At 44.6% G+C, this 27,386-nt stretch overlaps 1 protein-coding gene across 1 annotated transcript in view; it reads right to left on the reverse strand.

Annotated features, from left to right (window-relative positions):
* Positions 1-27,386, reverse strand: part of RAD21 (RAD21 cohesin complex component) — a 2,133,215-nt gene that overhangs the window by 66,536 nt on the left and 2,039,293 nt on the right. Inside the window, exon 14 of the mRNA XM_044067070.1 lies at positions 14,677-14,760. Coding sequence (XP_043923005.1) covers positions 14,677-14,760 — 84 coding nt within the window. The remainder of the gene's footprint in view (positions 1-14,676; positions 14,761-27,386) is intronic.

A 27,386-nucleotide genomic window follows, 5' to 3' on the forward strand; every position in this document is an offset into this window, starting at 1 on the left:
TTTGTACAGATTTAGCCTTTTCCTCAAATTTCTTTAAGACCTCCTGAGCAGTGGAGCCAAATAACTTTTGCTTTTCCAGTGGAGCATCCAAAAGCTTAGCCTTAACATGATCTGGGCAGAGATTGTTCCTTCAGCCAAGCATGTCTACGTATGACTGCACCTGTCATTGCTGACCTACATGAAGCTTCCAATGCATCATAACCACACTACAAGAAATGGTTGCTAACCTGTTGTGAATTATGTACCAGATCCTGAAGTGACTTACGGTCTAGGGGTTCAGGAGAAGACAGCTTTTTCTGCAATTCATCCAACAAATACTCTTGGTACTGTATCATATGAAATTGACAATTTAAAGCCCTCATAGACAGAGTGGAAGTAGTATACACTTTTTTACCCCATCTCTCTAAAGCTCTGGACTCCCTTTCAGAGGGGAGTGGATTTTTAGTAGTGGCAGCTGCAACCCCTTTAGGACCCTGGGAAATAGTTTCTGGGTCAGCAGAGTGGGCCTTGTAAAGGAAATGATGCGAGTCCGGGACCCTGTAGTACCTATCGGGTTTAACAGGAGCCGGAGGAAGGGTGTCAGGGGTAGTGCTAGACTCAGAATACACATCAATGACACTTAAAACAGGAGGAATAGCCAAAGGTCTATGCTGAGGTAAATGAAGAAAAGTCCTTAATCTCTTCCTGGAATCGGAGAATTCCTGACCCTGCCATTGGAAATGCTCTCTCATGGAGTGAAGGGTCTCCCCAAAGGACAGCTCTTCAGGAGGGGAAGCAGAGGGAATGTATTCCTCTGCATCAAAATCCTCGTAGGCCGTGAAGGCCTCCTCCTGGTAATCTGATAGAGCAGAGCCATCATAGGCCTCATCAGAGGACTGAGGATCAGCGGACTCAACCCTGGTCCTTTTGTCTAGAGGGGGTTGAGAGCCCCTGTCCGGATGAGGTTGGGATCCCCTGATTAAGGAAATAAGGTCCTCAGCCAAACTTAGAATCTGTGAACCTGTAGTGGATCCCTGAGAAATAGTCTTGGGAGGCAGAGTTTTTTGTTGCTTAGCAGCTTTAGCCCTAGAGAATTCTTTAATGGACATGGATGCAGGGGGCCTGGCTGCTCCACGTGCTGGGGTAGTCTTGTCTAAGGGAATGGTGTCGGTAGTTTCCTGAACACCGGTTTCCGAGGGTAAATCCATAACCGACTCAGAAGAAGCTTCTGGGACAGAGGCTGTCGGTTGTACCGTTTCCACGGTCGGAAGTACCAAGGACTGTGTTTCAGCCGAGACAGAGACACTCGCAGTAGGCCTAGGCGTGGTTTCAGCCGAAACCACGGTCCGCGTGTGTCGGTCCTTGTCCTTCCGTTTTTTGGTTATATGAGAAGTCGGAGTCTCCGACGGCATTTTATAAGAGAAACTAGCCCCAAAAAATTCCTCTGCAAACTCCGACAGACGCCTAAGAGTGCGTCGATTAAAGGAGGCACAGGCAGTACAGGCCGAGACGTCGTGGTCTGGGCCTAGGCAAGGGAGGCAGTAGGAATGGAAATCCTTATGAGGTATTTGTTTCCCACAAGTCAAGCAATTATTAACTTTAAGCGTTTGATCTGACATCGGCTGAGGCAAGAGAGTCCCCAACGGGGTACTTAGCTTTTTGAAGTCTTCGGTAGCTGAATTTACAGGAGCTGGCCGACCGGCACTTGCGAACTGCTTCTGCTTCGGGCACCACGCGGCAAGAAAGACAGAGGAAGATGGCGTCGGCTGACTCTTATACCCCAGGCGCTCTGACGTCGGGGAAGGGGCGACTTCAGCCGACGCCGGACCCAGACTTTGGAATCCGGCCGACCGAAGGGCTGCCTGAGGCAGGACAACCCATATGTAAGGACTGCAGATGCATCCTTGAAGGACATCTCTCAGAGCCTTTTCTTAGAATCCAAGTAATCCTGGCCCTCCCCGGTGGAAATGTTCCCTCATGGTATGTAAAGTTTCCCCAAAGGAGTAGTCTTCAGGGGGAGATGCTGAGGGAATAGTCTTCAGCATCAGAATCTTCATAAGGTGGAAAAAGTGTAATCCTGTTCCTCAGAAGAATTTGAGGAGAGAGAAACCTGGTCAGAGGATGCATAATCCTCCTCTTGTCTTGGTCTTTTATTAGGAGGGGGATGGGAACCCCTGATAAGGGTAATCAAATCTTCAGCCATCTTAAGCATCTGTTTCTTAGGCATGGGGCCTTGAACTGTAGACTGATGTACAGTTTTCTTTGGTTTTAAAGGAGTTTTAAGTTTAGCATAAGATTTAATGGTGAGTGTAGTCGGTCTGAAGACACCTTCTGCAACCGAAGGCGTTTCCGTTGCACCGGTGTCTAGTTCTGCTCCAGTGTCGGTAGATGGCTGCGTCGGCCTAGTAGACTCCACTTGGGAATCCGCAGCTGTCTGGAGTTCCAGTTCTGCGGTAGTCAGGGGCTGCGTAGGCACCTCACTGAAAACCGGAGAACTGGCGACAGGCCCAGCTGAGGCCTCCGTGTCTGGCTTATTCCTAGACTGCCTGTCCTTATCCTTGCATTTTTTTATGAATGGCGGTCGCCGGCTGCTCCGACGGCATGATATAATTAAATTTCCTACCAAAGTAATGCCGTGCGAAGTCAAAACGGCGTTTGATAATTCGTTTATTAAACTTAGCGCAAAACCGACAACCTGTGACGTCGTGGTCTGAGCCTAGGCAAGGAATACAATAGGAATGGAAGTCCTTATGAGGTATTTGCTTCCCGCAAGAAATGCAATTGTTCACTTTTTCTGACACCGGACTGAGGCAAGAAAATGTTCCCCAACGGGGTACTTGGCTTTATTGAAGACTTCGGACTGAAATTCAAATCGAAAATCTCAGGTGCTGGCCGACAGGCACTTGCGAACTACTTCTGCTTCGGGCACCGCGCGGCAAGAAAGACTGAAGAAAATGGCGTCGGATTCCTCATATACCCCTGGTGCACTGACGTCAGGGAAGAAGCGACAGCAACCAATGCCGGACCAAGACTTTGGAATTCGGGCCGACTGCGGGACCGCCTGATGGCAGGATAAACCAAGTGTGATGACTGCAGCAGGGTAACATGAACATCATCAGCTTGTTACAATGTTCCATAAGGGCCCGATGGTTGAACACCTTACTAATGTTGCACTCCCGCTGTAAATGCAGTGGGCCTAAACAGTGCTAAAAGCTCATGTGAGTCACATTTTGGAATTTTGTGATCACATTTAGAGCACTTCATAAAGCCAGATGGCTTGTCCCCCTTTTTTTTGGCCATATCCAGAGAAAATAAAAGGATACCTTTTTTTTTTTTTTTTAAAGGAGATGAAAGACTACTAATAAATAGAAGTTATGTCCTTACCATAACGTTCCATGTGGAGTGTTCATCTCGCCTTTGTTCTTACACATGGGTTCGGAGCCGATCCTCGGCTCCGTGCCGGCCTCTTGCAAGCTCTGCATCGAGAAGAAGCTCGAGACAATCTAATACCCACAATCCCCCTCTGCCTTTACCTCAGATCTAGTTTGCAAGCAAACCAATCTACAGAATAGCACATTCATGCTTATACACATAAGTATAGAAAGCATTTATAGAAAACTATATACATATCTAAACATATAAAAATATATGTGTATACCAACTATGTACACAGTATAGTAACAGTAGCAAAAAATGCTCCTGGCCAGGCATCAAAGAATGTTCTTCCTAAGGGTGGGAGGGTGGGACTGTAAGAACAAAGGCGAGATGAACACTCCACATGGAACGTTATGGTAAGGACATAACTTCTATATGTGATAGTGTTCAATCTCGCCGTTTGTTCTTACACATGGGTAGCGTCCCTAGCTCCTTGATCCTGAGGAACTCACGGGAGGACGTTCTTGAGCACAGTGGAACCAAAGGTTGCCCTGTCCCTAGAAACCTTGTCTACTTTATAATGAGAAATAAATGTATGTGGCTTAGACCAGGTAGCAGCCGCACAAATAGCGTCAGTGGTAGGCGAGCTGCATGAGCCAAAGACGTAGATATTGACCTTGTGGAATGTCCTTTGGGTTTGTGTAAAAGGGGTTGATTTGCAGAATCGTAGACATAGATTATACAATCCGTTAACCATTTAGAAAGAGTTCTTTTGGTAACTGCAAGTCCTTTCCTGCTATCAGCAAAAGCCACAAAGAGTTGATCTGTTTTTCTGTGATCTTTTGTTCTATCCAAATAAAATCTTAGCTGTCTGTGAACATCCAATTTGTGTAACATGTACTCCATTTTGTTGGAGTGGTTTCTGCAGACAGTGGGTAATTCAATGGACTGATTAATAATGTTAATACATCACACTTTAGTGAGGAAGGATGAATTGGTTCGAAGAGAAACTCTGTCAGAGTGAAAGATCAAATAAGGGTGCTTGATGGAGAGAGCCTGAAGTTCAGATACTCGTCTAGCGGAAGTAATGGCTACCAGAAAGAGAGTTTTCCAGGACAAAAATTTTAATGGGCAAGAAGAGGCGGGTTCAAAGGGGCAACATTAATTTAGATAACAATAAATTCAGACTCCAAGGAGGTCGGAGATCTGACCGGTGGTCTAATATGAAAAACTCCTTTTAAAAAGGCTTTACAAAGTCTGTGAGCCATAACAGGAGCTCCACATTCTTCCACATGGAAATTGAAATGGCAGCCAATTGAACTCTTAGAGTAGCAGGAGAAGCACCCTGATGAAATAAGTCCGTTAAGAACTCTAATATCTTATTCAAAGGAGCTATAAAGGGATCCACATGGTGTGTATTCGCCCAGAATACAAATCGTTTCCATTTGCTAGCATATGTTTTAGTAGTGGAAGCTTTATGCGAAGCCACTAATATATCCTGGACTGCTGGTGACAAAAGATCAGACCTGGCTAAGTTGGGAATTGGAGCAGCCAAGCTGTTAGATGGAGTGACAGGAGCGCGGGATGGGGAACCCCTGACGAGTGAGTCAATAGATCTGGCTCTGGGTCCAGAATCCAGGGTCCCCGAATGCAGTGTATTTTCAGGAAGGGAAAACAAATTTGACGAGGCCAGAATGGAGCAATGAGGATTATCGTCCTGTGTAGGTTCCTGGCTTTCTGGAGAAACTTCGATATCAGAGGAAATGGGGGAAATGCGTACAGGAGTCCCGGGGGCCAATCGTAAACCAGTGCGTCCCTGGGGACTTCCCCTGGAGGAGGTAATAGGGCAAAGTAGCTCCTGCATTTGGCATTCATTGGAGACGCAAACAGGTCGCAGGAAGGCTGGCCCCACGTGCGAAAAATCCTTTTCGCCACTGACTGTTTTAGGGACCACTCGTGCGGTAACAGGATTGCTCTGCTCAGCCTGTCGGCTATGACGTTGGATGACCCCGGGATGTGCGTTGCTATTAGAAAGCGACCCGTGGACTCCCCCACTGCCAAATTCTCATGGCCTCTCTGCATAGTTGATAGGACTTGGTTCCCCCCTGCTTGTTTATGTACCAGACTACAGACATATTGTCCGTCTGAACTGCAATAGTCCCTAGAGGAAGAAGGGGAGCAAAGTGTTGCAACGCTAAAAACACCGCCCTCAACTCTAGAACATTGATGTGCAGATTGTACTCTAAATTGGTCCATTCGCCTTGGACTGTCTGTCCCTGAAAGATGCCCCCCCACCCTATCAGGGAAGCGTCCGTGGTCACTGTAACTGTGGGCGTGGGTAGCACAAACGGCCTCCCGTTGGAAAGGTTGCACGTTTGAAGCCACCAGTTTAGATCTGTTTTGCAAGTCTTTGTTATAAGAATCTCGTGTGTTAGAGGTAGTTGTTGAAACGACCATTGTGCAAACAGTAGCCATTGTAGGACTCTCATGTGCAGCCTTCCCAGAGGAATTGCAATAAGGGAGGCTGACATGAGGCCCAATACCTTCAGTACTAGTTTTGCAGGAGATTTCCTTGACGAGAGTAGAAGACGTATGTGAGTCTGAAGTGATAATATCCTTTCTGGGGGAAGCCTCAGAATCAACTGATGTGTGTTTAACTCTGCTCCTATGAACAAGATATTTTGAGATGGCTGAAGTAAGGATTTTGCGAAGTTTACGGAAATCCCTAGGTGAACACACAGTTGAAGAACAAAGTCTCTGGCCTGCAGTAGTTGGCGGGTGGTGGCCGAAAGGAGCCAGTCGTCCAGATACGGAAACACCTGGAATCCCTGGCGTCTCAAGTGAGACGCTACCACTGCCATGCATTTGGTGAAGACCCTGGGGGCTGAGGTCAGACCAAAGGGCAGGGCCCGAAATTGAAAGTGACTGGCTCCCAGCCGGAAGCGCAAATGATCTCTGGATGCCCTGGCCAATTTGATGTGGTAGTATGCATCCTCTAGATCTATTGAGCACATCCAGTCGTCCTTCTGTAAGAATGGAAGGATCGATTGAAGCGTGACCATTCGGAACTTTTCTTTCTTGACGAAAGTATTGAGGTAGCTTAGGTCTAGAATGGGCCTCCAGTCCCCTGTTTTCTTTGGAACTAAAAAGAACCTTGAGTATGTCCCGAATCCTTGCTGGTCCGCTGGGACTGGCTGGATGACTCTTTTTTCTAGCAGCTTTGAAATTTCTAAAGCTGCTGGCTCTCGCAGATGGGGCGGTACATCTGGGAGTCTTTTCTTTGGGATGGGATGAGATAGGAAGGGTATGATGTAACCTCTGGTAACCACGCTTTTTACCCACTTGTCTGTAGTTATATTTTGCCAGGCCTGAGGGTATAAAGCTAAGCGACCCCGACTGCCTCCAGAGCAGGACAGTCGGGCCTCCTCTCAGGAGTGCTGGAAAGGTTTACCAGGGAGTGTTTCCCTGTCACCTTGATGTTGCGGACCCCTCTGCCGCCAGGCGGCGTCTTCCACCTCTGCCCCTCCTCTGCCTCTAGAGGGCATCACCCTGTGTGCCTGAGAAAGACCCTTGGGGTTTTGAAACCACATTTTCCACCGCGTTGCCCTTTGGGGTACGGTCTGGTTGGGGTGGAAAACGGACTCCGACAGCAGACAGAGTCTTTCCCTCTTGTTCACACCGGGTAAGGGTCTCCTTTACTTTGGGGCCAAAGAGAGTGGCACCGTCAAATGGGGCGTTTGTAAAGGAAGACTTGATGGCTTCCGAAAGGAGCATAGGCGCATCCAGGATTGTCTACGAAGAGCAATCGCTGAAGCTGCTGCCCTACTCGAACCTTCGGCTGCGTGAAATCAGCCTCATGGACGAGTTAACAATCGATGTTAGGGTATTAAGTTGCGCTGTCACTTTCTCTGAGACAGCTGCATCTGTAGTACCCTGGAGGGTATCTCCCAACTCTTTGACTAGATCCCTCTGTAGACGTGTAAAGTGGGTCAAATAGTTCAGGGACCGCATGGAAAAAGCCGCTGAACTAAAAATGCGCTTCCCGTATCTATCCATCGTCCTAGAGTCTTTATTAGGAGGATGGATAGAGCGAAAGACTCCGACATCTCCTTTTTCGTGGCTGCTGCCACCACCATAGCGTCTACTGGAACTCCTTTTGTAAGGTAAGACTTATCCTGAGGTGCTGTGATGTACTTGTTAGGTTTTCTTGGAACAGGTTCCACTGTGTCAGGAGCCTCCCACGCCCTTCGAGCAATTAGTTCCATTAGTTAGGTCAAGGCGGAGTGACCCAGGAGGAGGAAGGGCGAGCACCAAATGCCTTCAGCAGAACTGACATCCTCAGAAGGGGGAAGGGACTGCCAGTCACCTCTCTGCTTCAGGATCTCCAAAATGTCTGAAAAAGAGACATCTTCTGAAGGTGACTTAGGGGACCCCTCTGACTCATCTAAGTCAGTGTCAGATGTCAAGGATTCCTGTGGAGAATCCAAGTGTCTCCTCTTACACAATCTCTTCCTAGGGACTTCCTCGTGGGGAGCATCCGAAGAAGCCTCGGAGGAAGAGGGGGCACCCTCCAGGGGTGGCTGAGACACTGGTGCCCGACGCTTGGATGTGGCCATGGGTGCAGATGAAGACAAAGGCCCTTTATGGGGAGGAGAAACTGCTTCCACTGATGTGGTTGTCTGGGTAGACAACACCTTCCTCATCAGGTCGAACGCTCCCGGGTCCCGCATCGAGGAGTCCCCCGGTTCCGAAGAAATGGGAAGAATTCCCGACACGGGCACCGAAGGCATAGACCCCGAGGACGGAGCCGAATCGATCCGCGCCGAGGCCCCGAGGGGGAGAGTCGGAACAGACACGTCGGTTCGACTCTCGGCCCCGGAACCAAGAACAGACCGTCGGCTCCGAGACTCCGGTACCGGGTCCGACGGAGTCGAGGTGAGGGGAACAGACCGAGAAAAGGACGGTTCTGGACCCGAGGGCTCCACAATCAGTAGATCAGCCTCTTCCGGCTCCAAAGACTGAGTCGGTCTCGGAGGAGGAATGGATGGAGATACAGGAAGGCCTTCAAGTTTCGACACCAACTGGGTGGAAACCGAAATAAGTTTAGAGAGGGCCGAATGCTCCAACAACTTCTGCACCACGCGATCCACATCGACATCCGAAAGTTTGGAGGAAGAACGGGTCGAAGGAACCGAAGACGGAGCCGACCTCAATATGGCCGAAGGAGGGAGCTCCATCACCGGTTCCAAGACTCGAGGCTCAGGAACCGATACCAGTTGAACACTCGGCCCCGAAGTCTGTGGAACCGGTGATCTAACTTTTGAAGAGCTCGGAGCCGATGACTTAGGCTACGACGTCTTCGACTCCTTAGAGGACTTCGATGCCTGGTCAGAAGCATCCAGAGCCTCTTGGAAAGCCAGTTTCAATAGACCTCTGTCCATTAGTTTCCTGCGCCTATCTGTCATGACCCTCCCACTAAAAGAGTGACAGATGGAGCAATCCTCTTGTAAGTGGAGAGGGCCAAGGCAGTAGACGCAGGAACTATGGTTGTCAGTGACCGACATTTTCTGGCCACACTGACAATGCTTGAAACCAGACTTTACCTTTTCAGACATTGTAGGGTAAAAAGACAACTCCAGTAAAAAACAGTCAATCCGATAATAGTTAGTCACAATCGATGTAATTGTCAAATCCGGTAAAAATTTGTCTCAACTATGGTAAGATATGAAGGGTGTAGGCCCCGATAACAAAACTACCGATAAAAAAGTTAACGGTACCAATAAATTAACGGAACCACAACACAATCACACTTGTTAACACTGAAAATATCAACTAGACTAGTATCCTAATAAAATATAACAATAAAAGTTATATCTTAGCTTAGAAACTCTCGAGCTAGCTCCCAACGATGCGTATGCAGCAGCGGCAAACTAGATCTGAGGTAAAGGCAGAGGGGGATTGTGGGTATTAGATTGTCTCGAGCTTCTTCTCGATGCAGAGCTTGCAAGAGGCCGGCACGGAGCCGAGGATCGGCTCCGAACCCATGTGTAAGAACAAACGGCGAGATTGAACACTATCACATTAGTAGTTTATAAGGTACCATTGGTACAGGGAAGGAAAATCACGGTTTACTATTGAATTGTCGAACATCACTCGGTCGACTGTTGTACTGTCGAATGCATTAGGTCGGAAACGGAATTGTCGAAGACATTATAATCATTCGAGGAACGGTTTTACCATGGGTCGAGGTAGGGAAGTTGGTTGTAGTAGGGAAAAATACTGTACACCTACCTCGACCCATGGTAAAACTGTTTCTCGATTGATTATAATGTCTTCGACAATTCCGTTTCCGACCTAATGCATTCGATAATACAACAGTCGACCGAGTGATGTTCGACAATTCAATAGTAAACCAGAATCACTGTACGGGAAAAACTAACTAGTAGTTAAGCGGTAAGTCAGTACAAGACAATGCACAATATTAGTTGTAAGAGGATTAAGGGAGAGATTTAATAGGTAACTAGTTCTAGACAAAGTTCAGAAAAATTTAATACATTAGACAAAAAAAAAAAAAAAAAAAAAATTTGCCCGAGAGCTGTTTAGAAGGACCACGTATTTGAGAAGCAGCAAACAAGATCTGAGGTGACTGGGAGAGGCATTACGGATAAGGGAGAGTGCTCAAGAGCTTTTTGTTTGCCATGAGCTGTTGCAACGGCAAAGATGGATCAGAGGGTATAAATCCGAACCCACATGTGCGGATAGTGAAAATTGACATCAGATCATATTGTTCACAGTTACATCTTCAACACCTCAAACATTTGCCATCTGAGAAAAAAATATTTGAATCCTGCATTGGTATTTTTACTTCAAGCAAATACTTACAAGTATGCACTCAAGTCCAGAAGGTTTAGGATCTTTGCTCAGGAACCATAAATGTCTCTCCATTGTCTTGTATATTGCTTTTCCTTTTTCTTCCCAATCTTTCCAAACCTCCTCTGATTCTTATAGTTATCGTGCAGTACTTCACATGCCCGAATTTTCCCTTTAACAGCTGCATCTATTCTAGATTTATCTAAACACCCCACCACAGCAGGTCTTTCACTTAAAATCCCCCTATGCCTTTCTATTTGCCTTTACTCTGAGATCAAGCCCCGATAGGGAAAGCACTCTCTAGACTGCAATCCAAATGTCTTCTTGGACTCATCCCACTTTACCTATTCTGCCAGAGTTATTTGCTCCCAATCTCTTTCCTTTGCCAGGTTCCTTCCGTAAATTTCACCCCCCACTTGCCTGTTTTACATACCCCTACTTAAAGTCATCCCTGTTGGCAAAATCTCCTTTCTCCATTCTCATATTGGCTTAGCTGTTGGAATACTTTCTGCTACTTTATGAACATATTCTGTATAGTTGCCATTTTCCTTAAGGATCCATCCACAAACCCCCTTTTCACATTTTTGCACGTGGTCACTTCAGTGACAATCTGTAGCCAAGGTTTACATCACTGGGTGACAAGCCCTGCCATAGTAGTTCTTCCACATCATACATCCGCATGAACACAAACCCACGGCCAATTTAAAGTATCCAATCCACCTACTGCATGTTTTTGGAATGCCGGAGGAAACTGAGCACCTGAAGGAAACGTATGGGAACACAGGGTGGATATGCAGACTCAACACAGAAGGCACCCCAGTCAAGAACTGAACCAGGGAACCTCTTGCTGTGAAGCGAAAACACTATCCCTTGTGGCACTGTGCCACCCCCCTTAAGGATCAGCATCCAAAATCCCACTTTCTATTTCTTGAACTTACCCTTGCTTCATCATCCCTTTCTACCTTTGAATTATAACCTTCTAGGTCATCTTATGCATCCAAGTCTTAACTGTGTAGCTCTAAAATAGCTCTTCAAATCATGTAAACCTAAACCACTTTCTTCTATTGGTCTACTTAACTCTTGCCTCCTTTCCCTCACATATAAATTACTTCAGTTCTTTATTATTCACCACAACTTCTCCTCAGGCTGACAAAAATATGCATGACCCATAAACAGGACTAGTAAGAGTTGAGTAAAAATCCTGTGCCATTGCTTCAGACACTTTCTACGGCCACCTGTGGCCAGAGACTTGCCACCACGTTGGGTAATTGGTTGTACTTATTTTTTGTATACAGTTACACCAAGGAATCTTTGTCAGAGACTGTAAAGCTCGGACATTCTTATGATCTGCAAGACCCATTTGTCTTGGGCAATGCTGTCTCAATAAAAGAGGGACAGCCTTCCTCACTTTGTAAATAGGTACAGAGTTGAGGTGAGATTTTTGTGGAAGAGGGTTGCAGCAGAGGTCACAGCTGCTACCTGTGGGTGTCCTGGCCTTCAGGTCTCCCACGTCTACCTTTTGGAAGGTTTCCTTGCAGTTCCGCCTTTGTCTAGTTTCAGAGGATAGGGTAACATACCTAGGCATACCCACTTCCCCCTCCCCATTGTGGCAAAATGGTATGGTGCCTGGGTGGGCATGCAATGTGGGCTAGTGGTATATCACCCTGCAACTGCAGCAGTACAGCCAGGCCCACTGCCAACTACTGATCACAGCTCCTCTGGCAATGTCCCAGGCCTCCACCAGGGACTGTCATCAAGAGACACCCAAACACCACCCACCCTCTACAGAGATATGCACATCCATCTCTTCCTGCCACTGTCGCCCAGGATGTTAATCGAGCCCAGGTCACCTGGGCCATAGTGAAGGCTTTAACACTCTACTCTACCACAGCAGCAACTGTAAGCAGTTTTGATTCCACCATACCTACTAACTCAGGGTATTCTCTTTGTAGAAGCAGACACCCCTTGGAGCCGGACACGAAGTGCTCAAAGTCAATGCAGCACTGAAGTCTACTTACAGGGAAGTCCAGAAATTCTCAGTCATGCAGGCAACACCCCACGCACACTACTCAGTCTCCTGAGGCAATTATAAAGCAGCAGTAGACAAAGCCAGAATCTTACCCTATGCCTATGGATGGGTCAAGACAGGAGGAAATTCAAGACTGGATTTTTTTATTTTTATTTTTTTTTTTTAACTAAAGGGACACTATAACTGCGAAGAAATTTGTCTATTACTGGACTCACAAAGGCCACCTGACATAGCACCTGAAGTGTGTCTAAGAAAAAGCAAAGGCTCTGAACTTTACTCCTATCATATCTTTTATCCAGGCATCTAAAGAAAGGGCAAACCATGGGTGAGAGCTCTGACTCAGTCAAACTTAAGAGTACAATTCTCCTGGACAGGAGACTACCCTTCTCCTGTGGCTTCCCCACTCTCCAATTCCTCTTCTCAAAAGTATTTTTGCTTCAACTATTCAAATTTGCATAGTTTTGATAAGACAAGTATAATAGGAACTTCACCACAAAGTACAGATTCAGTACACGTAAAATGAAACTACCTGACAGATTTTATTCTGCATTACAAAAAACGGAACGGAGATCACATCACCATGACACATGCCCTTTTCTTCAATGCTTTTAAATATGTCAGTGCTTTGGTATGGATGGCCAAAGCACCACTACCAGAGTAATTTAGTCTTCTACATCTACAGGCAAGAGACGAGTCCTAAGCAAAACATGTCTCCTTAATATGGTACCTGAAACTCTTAAGCCTTGGTGCATGCATCAATGGTGATGTTCCCATATTCACCCATTTTTTTCTGAGTGTGACGAATAAGCTCAATGAACCTTATTACAACAAACAGATGGTACCCACTATCCCCACCTGCTACAAAAATATCTCTGCCCAATACTGTTGCACAAATTTGGCAATTTTTCCAGACACCTAATCTCACAGATACAAGCACGTCATCAGAATGACAGATGGCTAGTTTGCCTGCCTGACTAAGGCAAGGCAATGTTAATATGCATCAGGATGGAGCTTCTCACTGCATCAAGCAAGAGGATGAGTGGTCAGCTATATGACTTTTGCCCAGAAAACGTCTTTCTGACACTGAACAGCATCAGTTGGGATTCCTTGGTGCATGGGCCTACAAGTCTGCTCTAGGGCTTCTTAAATGTATAAACACAAATAAAAGTAGGTCTAGGCTCATCAACCAAACATCTCAAAGTATCTTTTTGGGGAGCCATTTCATTTGAAATCTACTCTCCTTTTGAACACTACTTAAAAAGTGTACTCACAGTAGGTTTAAGGTCTCTCCAAAGTTCCTCTTAGGTGCAGAACTAGATGACTGAGTTTTCATTGCTGTTGCCATACATTAGGGGAGAGTACATCTGTGGAACATAGGCTAGATTCTGGTCCTCCTTACTGTCACTGTCAGACAACAGTTCAAGTGAGGATTCACTACCTGAAGTGGGGTGCATTAGGTCTTCTCATGTGGCAACACACACTGGTGATCTTGGACAAGGGCATACGGTGGCCAGAGGATATCCTGCAGCCCAACACCTGATCCTAAGAAAGCTTGTCCCACTGAATGTGTATGTGGTTGACCAACTAAGCTTGTCCCACTGAATGTGTATGGGGTTGACCAACTAAAACAGATGTTAACAGGCTGGAATCTGCTCAAGTACTGTGTGAATATTATGACCACATTAATACAAACTTGGGCAATGCAGGGTAACTTCTCAAAGTGTAAACCTTAGGAGATTCCAGTACAGAATCTCCTACGTGAAAAGTGTCATCTTAAGTGGAGTTCAAGAGGAGAATCTCTCTAAACTGCACCCAACAGTTCGGATCAGATGTCACCAATGACTAGAACAAAGGGGTGGCAACTTTCTGCTTTCTACTGGTTATGCCTCCTCTTGTGCACTCCAGTTATCACTCCGCAATTTAAGAGCAGAATGGTTTAGACTTGCTTGGTGTTGGAAAAAAAATCCATTTTATAAACTAACCTTATTTTGAAGTAATCCATAAAGATACAATTTCTAAACGCAGTTGTAATACAAACAACCTTAGAGATCAAAAGTTTTTAAAAGTAGTACAGTACTCAAGAACCCAAAACCTAAAATGCTCAGCTAAGAGCAGCGCTAAAGGTAAGAGTAGTGACCAAGAGAAAACATTATACATGACAGTGACAATCAAAATGCAATCTCTGCCACCGGTTTTGCTGTACAACAGTGCTACCTCTTTTACTAATTTAAAAACATGCCAACATTTTTAAAACGCAACAAGAAATTTCTATTTTAAAGTTCCATAACCTTGCTGTTTGCAGTAAAAAGTAGATCAATACTGCCTTACGGGACTTGAAAGACAAGCTGGAAAAAACTGCTTCAATAATAAAGCTTAGAGCAAAAGGCCTTCCAACTGATTGATTCAATTTATGAAAATTTTACCTGCAGACCATGAAGCATCTGCTGAGTTCTCTTGTTCCACCGTTTTTCTTCTTGATCCTGGTCGCCTGTTGCACTTTCCTCTTCCTGAAACAAGAACACAGTCACAATCACTTCAGCTCACAAAGGTTTATTGAAATATAATTAAACTGCAGAAGTATTGCTAACTCAACATTAACATATGTTTGAGTAGGTCACTTCTGTAGATCTCCTTACGTATAGGAATTACGCACAAATGGCTGTCCACGAGTGGCCTAAGAAAGCTCTGCAAACACTGTCAGACAAATGCATAACTTTTTTGAGCTGGTGACAGAAGGAAAATGATTGAGTATCCCTTTTGAAAGGAATAGCCCCCAAATGAGAATACAGACTAGGTAATTAAAGGGAGATTCCAAATCGCTAGCTTTCCTACACTGCTTTGACCAACCACCACATTGTGTACACACACACACACACACACACACACACACACACATGAAGGCAGAGTCAGATACTCTAGTTACACTTTATTTAGCTCTTTCATCTACTGTAAGAATTACGGTAGTTTAATAGAATGCATGCACACACACACACACACACACACACGAATGAAGGCAGAGTCAGATACTCTAGTTACACTTTATTTAGCTCTTTCATCTACTGTAAGAATTACGGTAGTTTAATAGAATGCATGCACATAATTGCTTACTTTTTATTTACATATTTTTAATTGTACATATACATACATGTTGGTCTTACAAAAACGTTTTTCTAAATGATTTTTTAAAATAATTCCATTATAAAAAGGTAGATAGTTTATAGGATTCTACTCATTGCACAATACAGACGTGTTTATACAGTGTAACCTTTGACATTTTAGTTTGGGACCATGTGATTAGTTAACACTTTAAAGATAACTGTCTCCTGACTGTTTCAAGTATATCTCAAGTCTAACAGATAAAATTGCTAAATAAAGTGTGAATGGAATATCAATCTCTGACTGTGTTCCAGCGTGCATTATTTTGCACAATGACATGCAGGTAAAGAAGCTGGTGAGTGATCAACGAATAAAAAAAATTTGGTACAGTGGGACAAGTTCAGTCTGTGTGACTGAAACCCATTCCCCCCAAAAAAGTACAGTTTTGTACACTTACCATAAATATAGATGTTAGAGTGTATTGCACTGTTGCATTTATCACCTGTGGGGTTATCCCTGCTGTGGTAGCCCTCGGTCGGCCCGAATACCAGAGTCAATGTTTTTCTGCATCAGCTGCTGTCGCTTGCTGTCTGATGTCAGGTCGTCAGTGCTATAAAGGAAGGCAGCAGACTCCATTACTTCAGTTTTTCTTGCCCTAACCAGTAAGAGGCCCAAGTAAGTACGGTAAAGTGGTCCTGGTCGCTAAAAGCTGCCATTAGAAACGTACTTCTCCCTAAAGAAAGATGATACAAGAGGGAAGGAGGGTGGGAAACCAGGACCGCAACAGTGAATACACTCTAACATCTACATTTACGGTAAGTGTACACTACTGTACTATGTTCGTGTTTCACTGTTGCAGGCATCACCTGTGGGAGGATTTCCAAAGCTGAGGAGAGGGGCGATAGGATTAGTAAGAGACCTAGGAATGGGTCAGCATGCCCTGCAGAACAGCAGAGGCAAACCCTGCCCTAGCCTGAGAAAATAGAGGTAGATGGTAATTGTTTGGTAAAGGTATGGTCAGAAGTCCAGGTGACAACTTCCAGGATGTCCCTGTAGGAACTCCTATGAGGAATGCTGTGGAAGTGGAGGCTACCCTAGTGGAATGGGTTCGAATAGACTTTGGGGGGGGGGGGGTTCCCCATGCAATCTGTAGCAGAAATGGATACAGTGTGATATTCACTTGGAAATGGTTTGTTTGGAAATTGGCTTTCCCTCTGCCCCTGGGGCAAAGCTGACAAGTATGCATATGTTGTGAATTTATCGGGTTGTACATTAAGTGAAGCTGTATTTTCTGCACTAAATCATGGTTTAAAATTCATTCCAACTGTTATGCCTAGACTGCATATAACTAAGGAAGATATGTATTGTTTGATACATAAATTGCATCTAGCATGTTTCTTTAGGGACAAACAAAATGTTAACAGTTTGGTGAATAATTTAAATAGTAATGTATCTCATTCTGAAGATTCAGAAGAAAGTTTTTATTCCTGTGCCTCAAAATGATGAAAGTGATGAAAGTTTAGGAGCTGCTAATGCTTACTGTAAAGTTGGATACATCTAAGATTTTGGTTAAAAGTCAATTTATACCACCATTCACACATGAAGGCATACAGAATTTTGAAGCTATGGTGGATTTTGCCGTAGAATCTGTATATCTAGACTTCATTATTAAATATAATTTAATCAAACTAGAGTGGAAAGCATTGCAACAACTTAGTAAAAATTAAGACCTTGTCATAAAACCGGCAGACAAAGGGAATAAGGTTGTATTAATGCATTTTTCACAATATATACAGATGTGTCGACCATTTAAATGATGCTGAAACTTACAAAAGGTGTTTTGTTAGAGAATATGAAAGAGCAATGCATACATTTAAAGATCTATTGCAGAAAGGAAAACACTTGGGATATTTTACTAAGGATGATGTAGACAAAAGGTTTAATATTGATAACTGTGAGATGGCAAAATTTTACTGTTTGCCCAAGATACACAAGGCCATTTTGCATCCACCGGGTCGTCCTATTGTGTCAGCATGTAATTATCTTAATAATATGGGTATATTTTTGCATGGTTTCCTTTTGCCATATGTTATGAAAAGTACAGCTGTGTACACCTACCATAAATGTAGATGTTAGAGTGTCTTCACTGTTGCAGTCATAACTGTAGGGTGCTCCTGCCGGCAGGCAGCCCGAGGTCGGCCAGAATCCCAAAGTCTGGGTCCGGTGTCGGCTGTACAAGCTAGTACCCTGACGTCAGTACGCTCTGGTACATAGCCCTCAGCCGACGCCATCTTCTCCAGCCTTTCTTGCCCTAGATGTCAGAAGTCCCAATAAACCAGAAATGAATCCAACAAAGAAACACAAATACACCACAAATGAGAGAAAAAGAGGGGATAGGAGGGAGGGAAACCCCGACTGCAACAGTGAAGACACTCGAACATCTACATTTATGGTAGGTGTACACAACTGTACTATGTTCTTCGTGTTTCACTGTTGCAGTCATAACTGTAGGGTGGAATCCCAAAGCAGTGAAAAGGGGAGGAGGCTTTAGACAGAAGAAGGGGCAGCAAGAAGACCCTGCAAAACAGCAGAGGCAAAGCCTGCCCTGGTCTTAGAATACAGAGGGAGATTGTAGTGCTTGGAAAAAGTATGCACAGAACTCCAGGTGGCAGCTTCCAAGATATCCTTGGTAGGAACTCCTCTGAGAAAAGCTGTAAAAGTGGCAGCTGCTCTAGTAGAATGACTTCTCACAGTACCCGGAAACTGTTCCCATGATGAGTGTAACAAAATCTAATTCCATAAGCAATCCATTTGGAAATAGTTTGTTTTGAAATAGCTTTTCCAAGAGAACTGGGGCCAAAAGAAACAAACAATTGATTAGATTTTCTGAACTCCTTAGTCTTGTCCAGGTAAAATCGTAACTGTCTGTGCACATCCAATGAATGCAAAATCCTTTCCCCTTTATTTTGAGGATTAGGAAAAGTAGGAAGGTGAATTGTCTGATTTAAAGCCACTTTTGAAATCACCTTAGGCATGAAAGTAGGATTAGTCCTCAAGGATACTCTGTCCTGGTGGAAAATAAGGTATGGTTCCACAGCCATGAGAGCTTGCAACTCTGAGACCCTTCTGGCAGAAGTCAATGCCAACAAAAGAACTGTCTTCCAAGATAAAAACTTAATATCTGAAGATGCAGCAGGCTCAAAAGGAGGCAAAGTAAGTTTTTCTAAAACATAATTAAGATCCCAAGCAGGAACAGGAGGGGTCCTGGGAGGTCTTAAATTCTTGGCCCCTCTCAAGAATGGTCTCACCAAAGGATGAGAAAAAACAGGAGGATCAGAATTGAAATGAGCAGAAATAGCAGAAGCATGAATCTTAATGGAAGAAAAGGAAAGTCCTTTAGACAAAAGATCCGAAAGGTAAAGCAAAATAGAAGGGAGATCAGGCACCATAGGGTCCGAGCCTCGGTCCTGCATCCAAATACAAAACCTCTTCCATTTAGAGGCATAGGATTTCCTAGTGCTAGGCCGTCTAGCTTCTAGAAGAACATCCAAAACTTGTTTGGGAAGGCTAGAAGAAATCAAATTCCTTTGAAGAGCCAAGCTGCCAGGCAAAGGGTCTTGAGGTTGGGATGTAGTAACCGACCCTGATGCTGGGACAGAAGAGAAGGGTTCAGAGGGAGAATCCAAGGAGGCTCCAAGAACAGGTGCTTTAAAGTGGGATACCAAAACTGTCGAGGCCAATTTGGAGCAATCAGGATGAGGAACTTGGGCTTGTCCTGTTTTATCTTCAGTAATACCCGAGGTAGTAGAGGAAGAGGAGGGAAGGCATATCCCGAAAAGTTTCTCCAGCTGAAGGACAGGGCATCCACTTTCCAAGCTGTTTTGTGGAAGGACCTGGTGCAAAAGCGAGGCAGCTGATGATTGAGATGGGATGCAAACAGATCTATCTGGGGACATCCCCAAACTGCAGTAATCCTGTAGAATAAGTTGGTGTCTAGCATCCATTCGTGAGGATCTGAAATGTTTCTGCTCAGGCTGTCTGCTAAGAGATTCTGTTCTCCTGGAATGAATTGAGCCTGGAGATGTAGATTCAGATTTAGAGCTGTGTCCCATAAAGCCATAGCTAGTCTGCAAAGAGGGTACGAATGAGAACCCCCCTGCTTGTTGATGTACCACATGACCGTGGTGTTGTCTGTGCGAATTAGCAGAGGCCCTGGTTGCAAAAGGTTCTTGAAGGCTAGAAGAGCATTTTGAACTGCCAACATTTCCTTCAGATTGATGTGCCAGTGAAGATGGTCCTTTGTCCAGGTTCCCTGCTGGCAATTGTCTAGAAAGTGTGCTCCCCAAGCATAATCAGAGGCGTCCGTGGTCAGGATTTGAGTAGGTTGAGGTAGACGAAAAGGCTTTCCTTCGTTTAAAGCACATGCCCTGGACCACCAGAGGAACTCCTTCTGGAGACAGGGGATCAGAGGAATCAGAATATCCAGATCGTGGTAATTTTGAGACCATACAATTTTCAGATACCATTGAAGCTTTCTCATATGAAGCCTTGCATTTGGAATCAACAGAATGCAGGAAGCCATGTAGCCCAGGGTCTGCAGGAATTTCCTTGCAGTGAGCTGAGATAGAGTTGCCAAGGTGTTGAAAATAGAAGCCAGCTGTGTTTGTTTTTCTGGAGTGAGGAAGGCCCTTAGTAAGGTTGTATTTAAGAGGGCTCCCAAGAATACCAGTTGTTGAGAAGGGATCAAATGTGACTTTTTTGTGTTCACTGAGAATCCCAGTAGGAGGAGAAGACGTTGAACAAAGTCCAGATGTTGGAGTAGAAGATCTTTGCTGTCTGCTTGAATAAGGCAGTCGTCCAAATAGGGGTAAATCTGGATCCCCTGAAGTCTGCAATAAGCCACTACTGGTGCCAGGCACTTGGTAAAGACTCTGGGCGCAGTAGATAAACCAAAGGGCAGTACAGAGAATTGAAAGTGCCTTGAACCTGAGGAACTTCCTGCGTTCCTGCCTTATGGGAATGTGTAAGTAGGCTTCCTTTAAGTCCAATGTCACCATCCAGGCATCCTGAGATAGCATTGGAATTAGTTGCTGCAGAGTAACCATCTTGAATTTTGGAATTTCCAAAAAGGTGTTTAACACAGAAAGGTCCAGAATAGGTCTCCATGAGTTTTGTTTTCTTGGAACCAGAAACAGTCTTGAATAAAAACCTTTTCCCATCTCTGAGAGAGGAACAGGCTCTATGGCTCTCATGGCCAGAAGAGCATCCACTTGATTTAAGGCCTCTGACCATTGGTGTTTTGGCAGATCTGGCCAACCGTAAGCCCTTGGCAAAGTATGAAAGTGGAATTTGTAACCTTTTAAAATTACATCCAATACCCATCTGTCCTGGGTAATATGAGTCCAATTTCTGTAAAAAAGAGTTTTTTTCCTCCGAGAGGGGCATCCAGGAGAAGGGGTCCTGTAGCCCAACCTAGAGAGTCATTGAGTTCGCTTTCTTTGAGATTGGGATCTGTCTTCTCCCCTTCTAGGTGAAGAAGCAGTCCATTGTCTAGATCTGTAAGAGGCCTGACCTTGGCCACGACCTCTGGAGCGTCTATATCTTCCCCTTTGAGGCCTGTCAGACATGGGAAAGGACCAATTTTTAGAGGGCCAATTCCTGGAAAATCTAGGAGGCTGAACTTGCAAGAAATCGTTTACAGTCTGCATAGATTTTGCCTTTTCTTCCATCTTTTTTATAACTTCCTCAGCCTTAGATCCAAAAAGATCATCATGTTGAACAGGGGCATCTAACAACTTAGCCTTAACCTGTTCAGGTAAACTGTTCACGGAGCCAGGCATGTCTCCTGATAACAGTACCAGAGGCTGCAGCCCTGCAAGAAGCATCCAAAGCATCAAAACCACAATGTAAACTATGATTGTTCACTTGTTCAGTAGCATGCAAAACATCCTGAAGTTCCTTATCCTCTGCACATGCAGGAAGGGAAGCAAGCTTTTGTTTTAAAACAGACAAAAGAAATTGCTGACACTTAAACATATGAAACTGGCAATTTAAAGCCCTTACAGACAGGGTAGCAGAAGTATATACCTTTTTCCCCACCTGTCTAAAGCATGAGAATCCTTCTCAGAGGGAATAGGATTTTTAGAAGAAGCAACCTTAGCCTTAGAGCCCTGAGAAATAGTTTCAGGATTCGCAGAAGGGTTCTTAAATAAAAATAAATAAGAGTCAGGAACCCTATAAAATCTATCAGGCTTAGAAGGAGCAGGAGGCATGGAATCAGGATTCAAATTAGCCTCAGAAAAAGCATCATCTACAATGTCCAAAACAGGAGGGATAGCTAAAGGCCTATGCTGAGGAAGAAGAAGAAATTCTCTTAGCCTCTTCTTGGAAGCAGAATACTCCTGACCTTCCCAATGAAAATGTTCCCTCATCTCATGCAAGGTTTCCCCAAAAGAGAAATCTTCAGGCGGAGAGGCCGAGGGTAAGGAGTCCTCAGCATCAGAATCCTCATAAGGAGGAAAAGAATAGTCCTGATCTGAGGAAGAGACAGAAGATACAGAAGCCTGGTCAGAGGAACATCCTGTCGAGGCCTTTTCTCAGGAGGGGGGTGAGAACCCCTAATCATTGTAAGCAAATCTTCAGCCATCTTTAATAATTGCTTCTGTGTCCTGGGAGTAGTTTCAGAAGCAGCTTGAGCAGGAACTTTTGACTTTACAGGAGTCTTTGTCTTTGCCTTTGAAATAGTGATGTGAGTAGGCCTGAAAACCCCCTCAGAAGCCGGTACCTGCATAGCGGTTCCGGACCCATCTGAGGGAGCGACGTCTGAAGGTCTTGCAGCAGTTAAAATAGTAGGCCTTGATGGCTCCCCATGGGAGTCCGTATCGGCCATCGGTTCAGAAGTGGCAGACGACAGGGGCTGCAAAAGCGCCTCACTGACGACAGCCGAACCGGACGCTGGCTCCAGCTGCAACGAGTCCTGTTTGGACCTCGGAGGCCTGTCTTTGTCTTTGCGCTTCTTTTGAATTCCGGAAGTGTCCAACGACATTCTATAATTAAAGCGTCTGCCAAAATAATTTAGAGCCCAATCGTACCTGCGCTTGATAGTACGAGAGTTGAACCTGGCACAGAACCGACAACAAGAAACGTCGTGGTCAGGGCCTAAGCAAGGTAGACAGTAAGAGTGGAAATCTTTATGAGGTATTTGTTTCCCACACGTTATACAATTATTAACTTTTTCTGACATCGGAGGAACAAGAAAAAGATTCCCCAACGGGGTACTTAGCTTTGAGAAGAGAAGTAAGAACTTCGGACAGACAACAACAAAATACGCTCTTCGAAAATCGCCAACCAACGACTTGCGAGCTGCTTTCCACCACACGGCAAGAAAGACTGGAGAAGATGGCGTCGGCTGAGGGCTATGTACCAGAGTGTACTGACATCAGGGTACTAGCTTGTACAGCCGACGCCGGACCCAGACTTTGGGATTCTGGCCGACCTCGGGCTGCCTGCCGGCAGGAGCACCCTACAGTTATGACTGCAACAGTGAAACACGAAGAACATCAAAGTTATTGTACCAAAGACAGTGCTGATTTCTTAGATCAAGAATTACCCCTAAAATGGACTAAGGATATGTATTGGTTAACAGCAGATGCGAAAAGTTTGTATACAAGTATTAGTCATCAGTATGGGTTAGAAGCTTTGCATAATACCTTGGGAGACAGTCCCCCTGCATATTATGTTATAGAACTAATAGAATTCTACCTGATGAATAATTATTTTGAATTTGCCAATCAAATCTTTCATCAACTTAAGGGCACAGCCATGGGGGTGGCATTTGCCTCCATGTATGCCAATATGATGGGACTCAGCTTGAATTTCTTTATCAAATACAGTTTTTTTTAAAAAGTATGTGGTCAAATATTGTAGATATATTGACAATTTGATTTCTATATGTAAGGGGGTAAAGATGAAGTTACAAACTTTCTGGATGATCTCCAAAAAATACATTTATGCTTTGATGTTTTTCAGTTGGGAAATAAAGTGAACTTCTTGGAGATTAGTCTAGGAGGAGGTAAGAGTGGGAAAATTGTCACCAAAGTATACTGGAAATTTGAGGATGATTTGCACTTCTTGGATGCTACCAGCTGTCACCCTCCACATCTTTTAAAATCTCTTCCCTAAGGGAGAACTGACTAGGGTAAAGAGGCTATGTAACACCACTGATGAAGTAAAAAGTGAATTACTGAAAAGATCACAACTGTTCATTGGAAGGGGTTACAATACAGACGAAGTGTTATTGTCTTTGGATAAGGTTAATAAGGGCATCATTTGTAAGTCTAGTAGTGGTCATAACAGACATTAGGATAGATCAAAAGAAAACTCAATCTAAGGAAAATATATGCAGTTATGACTTATGATTTGTTGGCATAAGTTAAACTATCAAGTTCTATTGGACTTCATTGTTTAAATACAGGGATTTGATAGATATCCTTGATGAGAATTTAAATTTTTCATTTAGAAGTGGTAAAACAAAGGACATGCTAGTTCATACTAAATTTATAAGACCTAGTTATAGGTTTGAGTTACAATTTGGATTCACTGGGAACATACTCGTGTGGTAGATGTATAACTTTATCAGTATACAACTAGAACATTTCAGTATATAAATGGAATACATTTTCAACCTAATGCAAAGTTTTCATGCAATACAGAAAGAATTGTGTATGCATTAAAATGCCCATGTGGAAGAGCATTTAAGATTAGGATGCAGGAACATGTTAGGGACATTAGAAATGAGAAAATAGAAAGTCCACTTGCAATGCGCTTCAAAAAATATCATGGTAGCAACCCACAAGGTTTATTAGGTACAATTTCGGAACATATTGCTAGTATACGGAACAATATTAATGTAGGAAACTTTTTATATTGAAATATAGCACTCTAGCCCCTAGGGGCATTAATATAGAATGTAACTGGAAAGTTTTTATATGAATTTTGGAATTTGAAGCGTTTTAATTGTATAATTTTTGAACTGCTTGAATGATTGATTTACTGATTGACTAATTGATTTATATTATTGTATAAATATATGCTGCATTTTTTCTGTATGTATTCTCCTTGGAAGGATACTGCCGAGGCGCTAGAGGTTGGATTAAATAGATCCTGGTCTTTGCTGGTCGTTTATATCAAAGCTGACAAGTAGTTGCTCTGTTTTCCTGAAGGGTTTAGTACAGTCCAGATAGTATCTGAGCTGTCTGTGCGCATCTAGTGAATGCATAAATCCTTTCCCCCTTGCTTTGAGGGTTAGGAAAGAAGGTGGGTACATGCATGGCCTGGTTGAGTTGCATTAGATACCACACCTTGGGCATAAAGGAGGGATTAGTCCTCAGGGAGAGGGACCCTGTCTGCATGGAAGATGCTGAAGGGCTCAATGGCCATCAGTGACTGAAGTTCTGAAACCCTTCTGGCTGAGGAGATAGCCAAGAGAAAAGCAGTCTTCCAGGAGAGGTATCTTAGTTCTGTTGAAGCTGCAGGTTCGAAGGGTGGCAAAGTTAGTTTTTCCAAAAAATAATTCAGATCCCAGGCTGGAGTGGGTGTCCTTCTGGGAGGTCAGAATTAGAAGGCCCTCTGAGGAAGGATGGGAGAACAGGGGCTGTTCTGTATCAAAATAAGCTGAAATGAGCGAGGCATGGATTTTAATAGAGGAGAAGGAGAGGCCACTATTAAGTAGCTCTGCTAGGTAGTCCACGATAAGAGGGATGGAAGGTTGTGAGGTAATGCCCCCTCTGGACTGGCTCCAGGAGCAGAATCTTTTTCCATTTTCCTGCGTAAGATTTTCTTGTGCTGGGCCTTCTGGCCTCTGTGATCATGTCTAGTACCTGTTTAACAGGGGCCCCTTGTTTGCCTTTAGAGTACTAGCCATGCTGATAGTTTGAGTCTGCAAGTCTGGGTGCAGCATCCCCCCCCCCCACTTGAGTTAAGAGGTCTGAGATCAGGGGAAGCTGCCTGGGAGGCTGTAAGGTCAGGCTGCGCAGTAAGGGGTACCAATCATGTCTGGGCCAATCTGGAGGAATGAGGATGGCCTTTGGTCTCCTCCCTTATTTTGATCAGTACCTTAAGAGGCAGAGGAAAGAATGCGTACACAAAGAGGGTGTTCCAGGGGAAGGTCAAGGCCTCCACCTTCCACGCTAGGTGGCGATACTCCCTGGTACAGAATTTTTTCAGCTGATGGTTAAGATGCGAAGCAGAAATCCACCTATGGAGTCCCCCACGGCGGAGTGATTTGTAAAATGATTTTTCTGAGGAGCTGTCATTCGTGGGGGTCCAATAAGTTTCTGCTTAAGTGGTCTACCAAGGTGTTGTTGATCTCTGGTAGGTACTGGGCTATCAGGTGTAGTCCCTTGGAAGAGGCAGTCAGCCAGAGGTTCATGGTGAGCCGGCACAGAGGGTAAGATTGGGTCCCTCCCTGTTTGTTGATGTACCACATTACTGTGGTGTTGTCTGTTTTGATAAGGAGAACCCCTGGCTTGAGATAGGGTTTGAAGGATGTTAGAGCCTTTTGTACTGCCATCATTTCCTTCTCGTTGATGTGTAAGGGAAGGTGCTGGACATCCCAAAGACCTTGGGTGCACCTGCCTTCTAAGTGAACGCCCCAAACTATGTCTGAGGCGTCAGTGGTAATGGTCTGCCTGGTTGGGTGGAGGGTGAAGGAAAAAACCCTTGTTCTGGGCACAGGCTCCTGCCCACCAGAGAAACTCGGGCCTTATACAGGGGAACAGGCGTAGAGAGGTCTCTAGAGGTTGAGTGCGCTAACACCAAAGGTTCTTTCGGTACCACTGAAGTTCTCATGTGAAACCTGGCTAGAGGAATTGGAAGGATGCAAGATACCATGTACCCCCAAGGCTTGCAGGAGCTTCCTCACAGTGAGGTGACGTCTGGAAGCCAACTGGGTAAAATAGAGAGGCATGAAGCTCTGCTTTTCTGGGGATAGGAAGGCCATTTGGTATGCTGTGTCCAGCAGTGCTCCCAAGAAAATGATCTTCCTGGAGGGTGTTTGCCTTGATTTCTTTTCACTGATGTCCTTACTACAAGGCGTACAGGTATTTGTGAGAATCCGGTACTCCAATACCAGTCAGGTTTTCTGGGAGCAGGTAGGAGGGTGTCAGGAGTTGAGCTGGATTCATGGAAGACATCAACCACCTCTAAGAAGGGAGGGATGGCCACGGGTCTGTGCTGGGGCAGGTCTAGAAACTCCTAGTCTTTTCTTAGACTGAGGGAGGTTGTTACTCTTCAAAATCTGAATAATTAGACTCCTCAGAATCCTGTTCTGTCAGTATTTCAGGAGAAAGATCTCTTCCTTTTAGGTGTGTCCTGACTACCCCTAATAAGGGTGATAAGATCCTCCGCCATTTTAAGCATTTTAGCTTATGGTGGTGGATTTGAGAGAAACAGTAGTTGGAATAGATGTTTTTTTCTAGATTCGGTAGTGCAAACAACTTCCTTGGAAGCTGGTGCCTGCACTGCAGCTCCAGACCCAACCAAGGCAGACAACGACCATAGGCAAGGAAGACTAAGAAAATTTCTGCAGCATTCCGGACTCCGAAAGGGTCTCAGTAGAGGCCTGCAAAGGTATCAAACCGGGCATCAGGGGCTGTGAAGAGGCCTCACTGAATTCCAGTGAACTGACTACCTGCTTAACGGTAGAGTCGTCAGAAGGATTAGCCTGTCTGTTATCCTTATGTTTTTTTTCAGAATGTCTGCGGATTGTTGGGTGACAGATGCCATTTCAGAATGCGAAGACGGAAGATGAAAATACCTGGCTGCAATAAGAGGTCTACGACAAATGGTTCTTGCATTAAAGAGGGCACAGAAATGGTAACTGGGGATGTCGTGGTCTGGGCCTGAACAAGTGACGCAGTATGAATGGAAGTCAGGGTGTGGTATTTGCTTTCCACAGGCGAGACAATTAAATTTTTCGGACATTGGTTAGTGCAAGAAAAAAGGATCCCCAATGGGGTGTTTAGTTTTAAACATTTTC

The sequence above is a fragment of the Protopterus annectens genome, chromosome 3.part1, assembly GCF_019279795.1.
Source record: "Protopterus annectens isolate FY-2018-M chromosome 3.part1, PAN1.0, whole genome shotgun sequence".
Lineage (NCBI taxonomy): Eukaryota > Metazoa > Chordata > Ceratodontiformes > Protopteridae > Protopterus > Protopterus annectens.